This window comes from Prionailurus viverrinus, chromosome D4, assembly GCF_022837055.1.
Source record: "Prionailurus viverrinus isolate Anna chromosome D4, UM_Priviv_1.0, whole genome shotgun sequence".
NCBI lineage: Eukaryota > Metazoa > Chordata > Mammalia > Carnivora > Felidae > Prionailurus > Prionailurus viverrinus.
Genome location: NC_062573.1, coordinates 6,241,644 through 6,256,428, shown reverse-complemented (window position 1 = coordinate 6,256,428; position 14,785 = coordinate 6,241,644). Strand labels below are relative to the sequence as shown.

Here is a 14,785-nt window from a genome sequence, read left to right as displayed (position 1 = left end):
TGATTTGGGTCTACTTATATACAAGATGGCTTATTATTTACCATACTGCAAGTCCAGAATCCAAATCCTCAGAACCCAGCAAGTCTTGTTTTTTCTGTTTTGTTGCAATTAGTTGTTCTGTAGAGACAGCTTGTAAGTGTCATGGTCCTTGATGTATTTCTCCCTTCCCAAATCCATGGGCATCACAAGGGCCTTATACTGAAGGCTGGAGAGACAGAAGAAGAATTTACCTTTAGAAACCATCAGAGATGGACCTTGTTGATTCCAGTTCATTAGTTCTTATTCTGTACAAAGCCTGTTCTCTTGTTGTGGATGTAGTGATAAAAACAGGCAAATTCTTGCCATTGTGTAGCTCGTGTTTAGTTGGGGAGACAGATCGTCAACAAACAACATAAAGCAGTATATAAGGGATGAAGGTGAATGGGGAATGGAGTGGAGGTATTTTTGGTACGGAAGGTCACAGGACACTCATTTCCTATCAAAGGAAGCCCAGTGGTGGCATTGTAAAGTTCAAATTTGTATTGATTTGGAAAAAAATAAGGGTTTGCCAAAATAACCAACAGGGAAAATCTAACGGGAATGTTGAACCTGTTTCAACAAAGTGGGCTTTTCCTTCTCTGGACATAGGATGAAGGGTTCATCCTCCTTAGTTCATGGTATGCTATCATCACCAGTGTAAGTCTCCCCTTTTTTGTAAATTGTTTTTCCTTTCTTTAACTCTATATTCTGAATCATATTTGTACAGGATGAGAATCCATTTGTACAGGATTATTGAATCGTTGGGTATTCAACAATTTTTTGTTGAATCTTTATAATTTGCCTTTCCTATGTGTATACAAAACTATCTATGAGAAATATGTTAATTTTTATATTAACTGTTGAGATATCTATCTATCTATCTATCTATCTATCTATCTATGCTTTATCTCCAGTCATATCGAGTTATGGACAATATCACTTTGTGATGGACAAAAAAGTGGTCTCCACTTATTGCTACTACAAACATCTCTGCAATGGGAGATCTTTTATAAATAAAGTGTTTTCAAACAATTTTTTAGAGTCTTATATTTACCCATACCTTCTTAATGGACATATCACATAGGGATTTTTAAAAAATTTGGGATATTGGTTACTTATATATTCCTTGCTACCATAAAAATCTCTATAGTCACCATACTTATAAATCACCAAAATTTTTAAAATAATTTCTTTTTCTTAAGTTTTATTTAAGTAATCTCTACACCTCACATGGGCCTCAAACTCATAAGCCTGAGATCAAGAGTCACATGTTCTTCCAACCGAGCTATCCAGGCACCCCTAAAATAATTTCCTTGGAAACAGTATAGTCTTTCATTCTTTTTGAATAATCCCATGCATTGGAATTTTCATGCATTAAAGATGTTATTATATATTAATATATGAATTCATTTAACAATTAAATGTTGTATTTACATTAACAACTAAATGATGTCCTGTACATCAGGGTAATTATAGGTAATAGCACTGCACTACATACCCAAAACTCGCTAAGACAGTAAGTCGTAAATGTGCTTACAACTTTATCATAAATAAACATCTTTACACCTCAGATTCACCATGTATGATATTGGACACAAATACATGCATGCTCATGAAGATTTAGTGAGACATGCATCTACACTCAGGAGAGAGACAAGCATATTGTGAACACTCAGCAGAAACTCTTGATCATCATCAATCCCATTGTTGCTTTCCTTTATCTGCTATGACTGGTTGTCCTCAAAATCAATTAACTCACATGCTTGAAGTATCATATCCCTCACTGCCAAGTTGTCAGACTAACCTCATGATTTTGTAAGATCTTATGGAAGGATGATTTGTTTAGGCATTGAATGGTCTGAGTGAACCAGTAGTTAAAGTTAAAACAATAACCAATATTATTGAAAATGTACTACGTGTCAAGCTTGTGCTAAGCACCTCACAAATTCCCACGATGACGGATCACAACGTATGTGTTGTTATCAGAAGCCTGAGGCTTAGAGTGAAGTGGTTTGCTCAAGGTCACTAAGTAAGTGAGTAGCAATCAGGATTTGAACTCCAAGCTGAATCACTCTGAAGCTCATGCTCTTAACCCTCAGGCTACACCTCCTCATGTTTTGGTGTATATACTGTTCGTCACAATCATGCACAGGCACTGTTTTCCTCACTGTGTCATTTCCTAAATGACCTCCCTTTCTTTCCCTCTTAACTAACAATCTTTCTTTTCCCATGTTCAGAATCTATCCTTGTAGTGGCCAAAGAGGTGACCGATCTTGCTGTGTTACACAGATGGTGGATTTGAAATATTGAACATCTATGATTAATTGGCCAACATCAGGTGGAGAAAATTGGCCATGCATGTCTGGGCCATGTCTGGCATGGAGAGTTGTGGTTGGTGCTGGACAGTGTCCTGGAGTTAAGACAAAAGATGGGGGCTTGATTTGTCCTTGGTCACCTGCTTACAAGCTGATTCCAGATGTTTTATGAATAGCAAATGAGATACCATGGCTGCAAGACTGTTAAACACAGGTCAATATTAAAAAGTGAGCCATCTGTGAAAAGGCTGCCTGGGGAATTAAGAAATTAGTGGAGTTTGGTTTAATTAATGATGTTGGGTGATCCAGGTCATAAGTGAGAGGATCACCTATTCTGATAACTAGAAAAAAGGAAGGTCTTGAATCTGAGAATCAGGAAGAACAGTTCTCAAAGCACAGGGTAAGTGCGTCAGACTGGGAATACAATAGTTTCCTTTCCTTTTCTTTCTTTCTTTCTTTCTTTCTTTCTTTCTTTCTTTCTCTTTCTTTCTTTCTTTCTTTCTTTCTTTCTTTCTTTCTTTCTTCCTTTCTCTTTCTCTCCCTCCCTCTCTCCTTCCTTCCCTCCCTCCTTCCCTTCCTTCCTTCCTTCCTTCCTTCCTTCCTTCCTGTGTTTTGCTTCTAGCAAAGCACATAGGGTAGATGGTCTAGAGGTCAAACTGGATGGACTGAAAACCAAAAGCTGGGTGGAGGTTTTAGTTGGACCCTATGACTGCTTAATCCACACAATAGTTGAAATCCTCAGGGAGGAAAGAGTAAGTGCCAGAGGTTGGAGGAGCCAAGAGGGTGGCCAGCTTACCAAAGCTCACCTCCAGATCCAGATGCTGTTCTGCCTTCCCATTTTCTCCAGAAGCTGGTCTGCACCACATCTGCTACTCAGCTGCAAGTCTGCTTCTCAGCCAAGCACAGCCCCCTCATGTTTCTCCCATGACACTCTGGCTGATTAACAAGGAGAGGGACAGGAAAGGCGGGGGAGCTGATGTGCTACTTGGAAGGGATAGCACCTTTCCCCACACTGGCCTCCAATCCCTCAAGTCTGGCCCCCAGCATGCTGCTGCTTTCCCAGCTCCCCATTTCAGAAGGCAGAGATGTCTGGACTCAAGGGGCAAGGACCGTCTTGATGGCAGAAGCTCAGACAGCGAGCGTCTCCTGAGTCAGCTCTGCTCTGCTGGCCTCGGGGGCCCTTGTTAGGCTGAAGGAGTTGTGGTGTGATGACCTCTCAAGGGAGCTGGTCCTGTGATTGCTCTAGGCAGAGCAAGCAGACTGGAAATCACACCTAGCATGGCTGACTCAAGGGAACAGGGGAGACCTGAGGCTTTCTGTTTTGATGTGGGGCTCCTCCCAGAGCCACTTAACCTCACTGCAACATCTCAAGGGTGTGCTTTAGTCTCCCCAACTTGGGGTTATCAGGGGTGGACAAATATTTATGTGGGTGAATATTTTTATGTTTGGGGATGCAGGTGTGGACCGAGGTATATTCTAGAACAGGGAGGTGGCAGTTTCCAGGGGATTCAGTGGGGGTAGATCAGTGCTATGTATGTGTGTTCCAGTGTTTTGGCAGGGATGTGGATCCGATTATTTTTTTTACTGTGTGGGATTAGTTTAATGTCGGTTGATGTATGTTTAAAGCACAGGGTATGCAATGGTTGTTGTCATATTTAGCTAAGGGACTTTGGAAAAATAGTGTATGTGTTTTCAGAGTTTAGGCTCAGAGCAGTCTTTTAAGGGTTAGTGTTGAAGAAAGAAGATTAAAAGTTTTTTTTTAATGTTTATTTATTTGAGAGAGAGAGAGAGAGAGAGAGAGAGAATGAGTGGGGGAGGGGCAGAGAGAGAGGGAGACACAGAATCTGAACCAGGCTCCAGGCTCTGAACTGTCAGCACAGAGCCGGATGTGGAGCTCAAACCCATGAACTGCAAGATCATGACCTGAGCCAAAGCCGGAGGCTCAACTGACTGAGCCACCCAGGCGCCCCAGAAGAAAGAAGATTTTAACAGATTGCTGGCCTTGCCAGTAAGTTAGTTGCTTTTAACAAATTACTTAGCCTGCATAATAGAGCCTCAGTTTTCATCTGAAAAATGAGGATAATGACTCATCCTGGCATTGAAACCAGATAGAAAATTTCCTTTGGAATTTTATAGACAGAATATTGTATATCATGGTGAACACTATCCATAACAAGATGTAGGAAATGAAACACATTTTGCTGTTGTCGCAATACATGTGTGTGTCTGCTTCCTTAGCCTCAAGGTTAATTTTTCAGCTTTAATCTATGTATTAGAGTAGGTACTACAGAGATAGAAAGTCCTGGATTTTTACTCCTGTCTCCTCCTCTTACTAGTCATGTGGCTGTCCTTTCTAATCATTCATTCAACTTTTTCTCATTCTTTCTTCTTCCTCCCTCCCTCCCTCTCTCCCTCCCTCTCCCTCCCCATTCCTCCCTCTCTCCCTCCCTTTCCTTCCTTCCTCCTTTCCTTCTTCCCTCCCTTCCTCCCTCCTTCCCTCCATTTCAGTTCCTTTTCTTCTTCTTCTTCTCCTCCCCCCCTCCTCCTTCTCCTCCTTCTTCTTTATATTTTAGTTAGCATACAGTGCAATGTTAGTTTCAGGAGTAGAATTCAGTGATTCATCACTTACATACAACACCCAGTGCTCATCACAAGTGACCTTCTTAATACCCATCACTCATCCAGCCCACCCCTCCCTCACCCACCTCCCTCCACCAACCTTCAGTTTGTTCTGTATTAAGAGTCTCTTGTGGGGGCACCTGGGTGGCTCAGTCAGTAAAGTGTGTCACTTTGCTTCAGGTCATGATCTCACAGTTCATGACTTTGAACCCTGCATTGGGATAGCTGCTGTCAGTGTAGGGCCTGGAACCTGCTGGATTCTGTGTCTCCTTCTCTCTGCCCCTCCCCTGATTGTGCTCTCTCTCTCTCAAAAATAAATAAACATAAAAAAATTAAAAAAGAGTCTCTTGTGGTTTATTTCCTTTTCTTATCTTTCCCCCCTCCCATATATTCATCTGTTTTAATTCTTAAATTATGTATATGATTGAAATCATATATTTGTATTTATGATTGATTTATTTCACTTAGCATAATAGATTCTAGCTCCATCCACGTCATTGCAAATGGCAAGATTTATTTTTTTGATGGCTGAGTAATATTCCATTATATGTATATACCACATCTTCTTTATCCATTCTTCAGTCAATGGACATTTGGGCTCTCTCCATAGTTTGGCTATTGTTGATAATGTTGCTATAAACATTGGGGTGCATGTACCTCTTGGAGTTTGTATTTTTGTATCCAATGGGTAAATACCTAGTAATGCAATTGCTGGGTTGTAGGGTAGTTCTATTTTTAGTTTTTTGAGGCGCCTCCATACTGCTCTCCAGAATGGCTTCACCAGTTTGCATTCCCACCAACAGTGCAAGAGGGTTCCCCTTTCTCTGCATCCTCGCCAACATCTGTTTATCTACAGTTATTAATTTTAGCCATTCTGACAGGTGCAACTTGGTATCTCGTTGTGGTTTTGATTTGTATTTCTCTGATGGTGAGTGATGTGGAGCATCTTTACATGTGTCTGTTGGCCATTGGGATGTCTTCTTCGGACAAGTGTCTATTCATGTCTTCTGCCCATTTCTTCACTATATTATTATTTTTTGGGGGGGATGTTGTATTTGGTAAGTTCTTTATAGATTTTAGATACAACATTTTATCTAATATGTTGTTTGCAAATATCTTCTCCCATTCTGTCAGTTGCCTTTTAGTTTTGCTGGTTGTTTCCTTCTCTCTGCAGAAGCTTTTTATCTTAATGGTGTCTCAATAGTTCATTTTTGTTTTTATTTCTCTTGCCTCCAGAGACATGTCTAGTAAGAAGTTGCTGTGGCCAAGGTTACTGCCTGTGGTCTCCTCTAGGATTTTGATGGTTTCCTGTCTCACATTTAGGTCTTTCATCCATTTTGAATTTATTTTTGTGTATGGTGTAAGAAAGTGGCCCAGTTTCATTCTTCTGCATGTTGCTGTCCAGTTTTCCCAACACCATTTGCTTTCAGCTGTTTTTGTGTCAGTACCATACTGTCTTGATGATTACAGCTTTGTAATACAGCTTGACGTCCAGAAATGTGATGCCTCCAGCTTTGGTTTTCTTTTTCAACATTACTTTGGCTCTTTGGGATCTTTTCTGATTCCATACAAATTGTAGAATTATTTGTTCAAGCCCTGTGAAGAATGCTGTTGTTGTTTTGATAGGATTACAATGTATGTGTAGATTACTTGGGTAGTATTGACATTTTAACAATATTTGTTCTTCCAATCCACGAGTATTGAATGCTTCTCCATTTCTTTCTGTCTTCTTCAATTTCTTTCATGAGCTTTCTATAGTTTTCAGTGTACAGATCTTTTACCTCTTTGGTTAGGTTTTATTCCTAGGTATTTTATAGTTGTTGATACAATTGTAAATGGGATCAATTCCTTGATTTCTTTTTCTGCTTCTTTATTATTGGTGTATAGAAATGCAACTGATTTCTGTACACTGATTTCATATCCTGTGACTTTGGTGAATTAATGTTTGAGTTCTAGCTGTTTTTGGTGGAGTCTTTTGGCTTTTCCCCATAGAGTATCATGTTGTCTGCAAACAGTGAAAGTTTGGCTTCTTCCTTTCCATTTTGGATGCCTTTTATTTCTTTTTGTTGTCTGATTGTTGAGGCTAGGACTTCCAGCACCATGTTGAACAACAGTGGTAAGAGTGGACATCCCTGTCATGTTCCTGATCTTAAGGGGAAAGCTCTCAGTGTTTCCCCATTGAGGACAATATTAGCTGTGGGTCTTTTGTATATGGCCTTTATGATCTTGAGGTATATTCCTTCTATCCCTACTTTCTTGAGGGTTTTTATGAAGAAAGGATACTACGTTTTGTCAAATATTTTTCTTCATCTATTGAGAGGATCATATAGGTCTTACCCTTTTATTAATGTGATGTATTACATTGATTGATTTGTGGATATTGAACCACCCCTGAAGCCCAGGAATAAATCCCACTTGATTGTGGTGAATAATTCTTTTAATGCATTGTTGGATTTGGTTTGCTAGTATCTAGTTGAGAATTTTTGCATCCATGTTCATCAGGGGGATTGATCTGTAATTCTCCTTGTTAGTGGGGTCTCTAGCTGGTTTTGGAATCAAGGTAATGCTGGCCTCATAGAATGAGTTTGGAAGTTGTCTTTCCATTTCCATTTTTTGGAACAGCTCCAAAAGAATAAATACTAACTTATCTTTAACTGTTTGGTATAATTCCCCTGGAAAGTCATCTGGCCATGGAATCATGTTTGTTGGGGGTTTTTTGAATCAATTTATTGATTTAATTTCTTTACTGGTTATGGGTCTGTTAACATTTTCTATTTCTTCCTGTTTCAATTTTGGTAGCTTATATATTTCAAGGAATGTGTCCATTTCTTCCAGATTGCCCAATTTGTTGCAATATAATTGCTCATAATTTTCTCTTATAATTGTTTGTGTTTCTGCAGTGTCGGGTGTGATCTCACCTCTTTCATTCTTGATTTCATTTATTTGGGTCCTTTCTTTATTCTCTTTGATCAATCTAACAAAATCAATCAATTTTGTTAATTGTTTCAAAGAATAAATTTCTGGTTTCATTGATCTGTTCTGTTTGTTTTGTTTGGATATCATTGATTTCTGCTCTAATATTCATTATTTCCCTTCTTCTTCTGGTTTTAGGTTTTATTTGTTGCTCTTTTTCCAGCTCCTTTAGGTGTAAGATTAGGTTGTGTATTTGAGACCTTTCTTCCTTCTTTAGAAAGGCCTGGATTGCTATATACTTCCCTCTTATGACTGTGTTTGCTGCATTTCAGAGGGTTTGGACTGTTGTGTTTTCATTTTCATTGGCTCCCATGTATTGTTTAATTTCTCCTTTAATTTCTTGGTTAACCCATTAATTATTTTCATAGGATGTTCTTTAATTTCCAAGTATTCGTGGTCTTTCCAAATTTTTCTTTGTAGTTTATTTCAAGTTTCATAGCGTTGTGGTCTGAAAATATGCATGGTCTGATATTGATCTTTTTGTACCTGTTGAGGGCTGATTTGTGGCCCGTATGTCATCTATTTTGGAGAATGACCCATGTGCCCATGAGAAGAATGTGTGTTCTGCTGTTTTAGGATGAAATGTTCTCACTATATCTGTTAAGTCCATGTGGTCCAGTGTCATTCAAAGCCATTGTTTCCTTGTTGATTTTCTGCTTAGATGATCTGTCCATTGCTGAGTGGGTGTTGAAGTCCCCTACTATTATGGCATTATTATCAATGAGTTTCTTTATATTTGTGATTAATTTATTTATATATTTGGGCTCTTTCAAGTTGGGGGCATAAATATTTACAATTAAAAAAATTTTAAATATTTTTTAAATGTTTATTTATTTTTGAAAGAGAGACAGAGTGTGAGCGGGGGAGAGGCAGAGAGAGGAAGACACAGAATCTGAAGCAGGCTCCAGGCTTTGACCTATCATCACAGACCGATATAGGGCTTGAACCCACAAACTGTGAGATCATGACCTGGGCCAAATTTGGACAATTAACAGACTGAGCCACACAGGCACTCAAAATATTTACAATTTTTAGATCTTCTTGGTGGATAGACCCCTTAATTATGATATAATGCCCTCCTTTCTTGTTACAACCTTTGTTTTAAAAGCTAGTTTTTCTGATATAAGTATGGCTACTCCAGCTTTCTTTTGACATCCATTAGCATGTTAGATGGTTCTCCATCTCCTTACTTTCAATCTGCAGGTGTCTTTAGGTCTAAAATGAGTCTCTTGTAGGCAGTATATAGATTTTTTTTTTTTAAATCCATTCTGAAACCCCATGCATTTTGATTGGAGCATTTAGTCCACTTACATTTAGAGTGATTATTGAAAGACATGAATTTAGTGTCATTGTGTTTCCTGTAGCGTTGCTGTTTCTGGTGGAAAAGATTTCAACCTTTGACCACTGAATATGATGTTAGCTGTAGGCTTGTCATATATGGCCTTTATTATGTTGATGTATATTTATTTTATATACAATTTATTGAGTTTTTGTCATGAAGGGGTTTGCATTTTGTCAAATGATATTTTTGTGACTATTGAGAGGATCTTATGATTTTTATCTTTCATTGCAATTCCCGAAGTGGGGCTCAAACTCACAAACTGTGAGATCATGACCTGAGCCAAAGTTGGACGCTTAACTAACTGAGACACCTAGGCACCTCTAGGGCTTCATAAGTTTAATACCTGTATTAAATGTTTTTATTCATGTCTCTTGTTGGACATGTACATGTGTTTCTCTGGAATATATACCCAAGAATGGAATTAACAAATTGTGTATCTTTACTATGTTATGTAACAACAAATTGTTTTCCAAATTGGTTGTACCAATTAATACTCCCACTAGCAGAATAATGATCTACTCTTCCACTTTTTTTCTCTAACCCTTGATATTTAACTTCTGAATTCTAATTTTGTTTATCTGGTAGGTGTGCAGTGGGTTCCCATTATGATTCAATTTGAATTTGAATGAAACTCAGCATCTTTTCATGTAATTATTGGCCATTTTGGTGTGTGTGTGTGTGTGTGTGTGTGTGTGTGTGTGTGTGAAAAGCTTAATTCTTTTCCATAGTTTCCTCCATCACTTTCATTTCCTTCTTGATTGCCCGGGATCTTTATGTATTCTTAGTTTGGGTGTTTTGTTGGTTTTATGAATTTCAAATATCTTTTACCATTTTGTCTTTTTACTCTATAATGTCTTCTGACAAACAGACATAAATTAGTATTTAACTTTAACACGTCCAATTTGCTATTCTTTCTTTTATGGTTAGTGCTTTCTGTCTACGTCTTGTTTAAGAAATATTTTTCCACTTCAAGAAGACAAAGATATTCTCCTAATTCTTTTATGTAAAGGTATATTTTTAATTTTTATATTTAAGTTTAGAATTCAATTCACAGGTAAGTTTAGTTTTTGCATATGGTGTGTAATAGGGATCCAATTTCATTTTTCTGTGTGAATTCCTAACTGTCTTAGCTCCATTTATGAGAATATGCTCTCCAATGCCTCATTCCTAAATCAAGTATACACTAATCTATGGATATGTTTCTGGGCTCTCGATTTACGGCATTTGTCTTGTTCATCTAGACTTTTACAAATATCCATATAGTTTTAGTTACCATAGATCTATAGGAGGTCTTGATATCTGGTAGCCAAGTGATTCTCAAAGTATTGTTTCTAAATCCACACATCAGCATTAGCTGGGGACTTGTTAGAAATGCAAATCATTGGACCTCACCCAGACTTATTCAAGGGACAAAGGACCATGGTCAAAAGCCTATCTATGGCTATGCCCATTCTTGGAGAAAAATGATCAGAATTTTCTCCTCCAACACCAAAGTGTTGATAGTAATAAAAGACAACTATGGTTGTGTGGAGGTGAGATTGCTGCACACGTGGAATGTTCCCCTTTATCGGCTTCTCCAACATAAGAATTAGGACATTGAATGGAGGGCGATCTGACCTCCTTTATATCAACCCTTTCCTACCATGGCATGATATTATTTCTGTTTAAACAAAAGTAAATGCTATGGAAAACAGAGCAATAGATTATGTTACATTTTCCTTACTGATTAGTAGTTTTAATCTACAAAAAGTATGTGTGCCATTTTAACAACTTCCAATATTACAGATATATACAAACTAAAAAGCAAACATTATCTCTTGCTTCCCTACTCCATGTGCTCTCCTAGAATTAACAAATTTCTTTAAATTTTTTAAATGTTTATTTATTTTTAAGAGAGAGAGAAAGAGAGAGAGAACCAGAAGAGGAGCAGAGAGAGGAGACACAGAATCTGAAGCAGGCTCCAGGCTCTGAGCTGTCAGCATAGAGCCTGATGTGGGGCTCTAACTCACGAGCAGTGAGATCATGACCTGAGCTAATCAGATACTTAACCGGCTGAGCAGCCCAGGTGCCCCTTTAAAAAAATTTTTTTTAATGTTCATTTATTTTTGATAGAGAGAGACAGCACAAGCAGGGGAGGAGCAGAGACAGAAGGAGACACAGAATCTAAAGCAGGAATTAACAATTTTCAGTGGAAGATTTTCTTACTGAATATATAATCTCACTTATTCATCATATACACATACACATTTAAAATAGAGATTTATGATTCAGCATTTTATTTATTATTAGGCTTATTCTTTTTTAAAATGGGTTTATTCTTGTTTTTAAATGTTAACTTATTTATTTTTGAGAGAGAGAGAGAGAGAGAGAGAGAGAGAGAGAGAGAGATAGCACAAGCTGGGGAGGGGCAGAAAGAGAGAGGGAAACACAGAATTCAAAACAGGCTCCAGGCTCTGAGCTGTCAACACAAAGCTCGACGCGGGGCTCAAAGTCACACACTGTGTGATCGTGACCTGAACCAAAGTTAGATGCTTAGCCGACCGAGTCACCCAGGACCCCCAATTGGGTTTATTCTTAAGCATTTTATTTTGCAACTTCACTCATAATGGCTATTCAGGGCAGTGGTAGAGATACACCTTATTATTTATAATTACTATATATTATTTCTTTCTATGGGAAAATTGAACCATTATTTGTCTATTCTCCTATTGATGGGCATTTAGGTTGTTTCTAATTTTTCACTATTACAAACAATGCTGTAATCAATGAGTGTCGTGTACTATCAGACATGAGTCTTAGAAATACAAACATCGAGACAATGAAAGATCAGAAATTTTCAAACATTCAGCTGCTCACCTAAGGTCAAGTTAGTTTTCTCTATGGGGTGCTTACTAAAATCCAGGTTCACAGGCTCCCATGTGAGACCTGCTGAGTAATATCTTTGGAAATGATATAGAACAGTAAGTGGCAAAAATATTAAGATACAAAATACTGCAGAGTCTACAATCCCTGAAAGAATAATAGAGAATAAAGAATGAAAGGAAAAGTAAACAGAATCAAGTCATTGCCTGTAGCACTGGATGACTCTACATCCCAGAGCCTCTATGTTTGGTTCTGGAATCTCCTAGTTATATATCTGCCTTCAACGTTCATATACGGGTTTTAACTCTCTCTTCAAAAAATATGGAAGATAATTCTAAGTACATACAACAAATCTTTCCTTGAGAACCAGGCAGATTTCAGAGGGGTAGTGATGGTAGAAATAGAGGGGTCTGTAAGAGGAGTTGAAGCTAAGAGAGGGCTCAAGGGGAGTGAGTGCCTATGAGGGACAGACAACAGATGACCAGGGTAAAGACCCAGAGGCAACTCCCCGCTGCATGCTGGCCTGATCATTGGTTCAGTTGTGTGCTGAACTACTAAGTCATTTAGCTAATCAGGGCTAAGAGATGGGCCTGTGTTCCTACAGTGCCCAGAATATTCTGGAATATCCTGCTGTCAATGATAGAGAAGAAGGAAGAGCAAAATCCCTGCATAAACTGATGGGCCAGACACATTCTTTGCTTTGGTGAAAGTTTCCAATTGATGAAATTTTCAATCTATCTCTGTATCTCTCTCTCTTTCTCTCCCTAAATTACTGTAATTATTTTCAAAAAGCTAGCAAAAGTGATTACAGAAGTTCATTAAATAAGAAGGATACTAAGGGAATCAAAGTCCTTGAACCAATATGAATTAGTTCCAGGAATATATGTGGAAACAGGTTTCAACTGTACTTAAAGCGAATTAAAAAAGATATTGTTTCCTGGAGAAAAGGAAGTAGAGAGAGGTAGAAATGTGAAAACTGGAAGCGAAGATTTTGGTAGACTTTGAGCCAATTATTGAATCATAATGATCTCAGTGGAAGATGGTTGCATATGCAAAGAAATGGATACAATCCAACATCCACGACACATATGAATTATCCCTGCTGACCAGCAGAAACAGGGTCCAAAGGAGAAGAGACACTCATGAACATGCTCCCAGAGGTTCTGGCTAGGACTTCCTCCTGCCCATCAGTTTCCTCAGGCCCTGTTTCAGGTCTTTGTTTCTCAGGCTATAGATAAAAGGGTTCAGCATGGAGGTAAGAAGTGTGTAGACAAGTGTTGCCACACGATCTCTCACAGTGTAGTTGGACAGGGGCTGTAAATAGACATAGAAGATGCTTCCATAAAAGAGGGTTACCACAGTGAGGTGAGAGCCACAGGTGGAGAAGGCTTTGCGTTTCCCAGCAGCTGAGGGGATCTTGAGAACTGTGATGAGGATTCGTATATAAGAGAAGGTGATGCACACAAAGGGGGTCACCAAAACAACAGAACCTTCTGACATTATCACAATTTCATTGAGAAATGTGGAGGAGCAGGACAATTTCAGCAGAGGGTTGATGTCACAGAGGAAGTGATGGATAACATTGTTGTCACAGAAGGTGAGACGATTCAGTAGCAGTGTGTGTAGGAGTGAGTGGAAGTGAGGAAATGAGCAGGAAAAGGCCACCAGCAGGACACAGCGGTGGTGGTTCATGGTGGTGACATAGTGGAAGGGGTCACAGATGGCCACATAGCGGTCAAAGGCCATGACCACCAGGAGGAAGCTGTCAGTGTTGCCCAGAACGTAAATAAAATACATCTGTGTCAGACACCCAGCATAGGAGATGGTCTTTTCTGACAGGAAGCTCACTAGCATCCTGGGGACAATGGTTGTTGTAAAGCAAATGTCAGTGAAGGACAGGAAACTCAGGAAGAAATACATGGGGGTCTGGAGCTGGGGGTCAGAGTGGATGGCGAGGATGATGAGCAGGTTCCCTGTTATGGTGACCAGGTACATGGTGAGGAAGAGGATAAAGAGTGGCTTCTGGTCTTGAGGCTGGGAGGAGAGTCCCAGGAGGATGAACTCAGAAACACTGCTGGTTTGGTTGACTCTTTCCATGATCATGAAGCCAGCTAAAACAAAGAACATCTTACCATTTCACACAAATTGCTTTCATAACAAGCCAGTAAGTATGTTTCTTCCTATGCTTACTTTTCACCCATAAGGTCATGATTAGCTACCATGTTGGCAACTTGTCAACTTTGTGGTCCCTGATGCTGTCCTCCCCTGTCAGCTTTCAGATTTGACACACTCCTGTATTGATAGCATGGACGTTGGGAACAAGAATTTTCTTTCGGGAACAGAGTTTAACTTTCCTAATTCAGCTTAATATTAAATCTTAAACATATTTGCCTATTGAGCACCTACTTTGTGTAAAGTGCTCTTCTGGGAGTAGGGACACCACTGTGAAAAAGGCAGAGACAGCCTGGCTTTTAGATCTTCCATTTTAATAAAGAATCTATCTATCTATCTATCTATCTATCTTCATCATCATCATCATCATCATCATCAACTATCATCTATCAATATCATCAGATAGTTCTACATTCTATGAAGAAAAATAAACCACATAAGGGGATAGAGACTGACAAAAGTAGAGTTCGATTATTTTAGATTA

General features: G+C 38.8%; 1 protein-coding gene across 1 annotated transcript; it reads right to left on the bottom strand.

Annotated features, from left to right (window-relative positions):
- Positions 1-13,296: 13,296 nt before the first annotated feature.
- Positions 13,297-14,256, bottom strand: LOC125150614 (olfactory receptor 1L8-like). The gene has a single exon (XM_047830733.1). It carries the CDS (start codon positions 14,254-14,256, stop codon positions 13,297-13,299), a length of 960 nt encoding a protein of 319 aa, XP_047686689.1.
- Between the last annotated feature and the right edge of the window lie 529 nt (positions 14,257-14,785).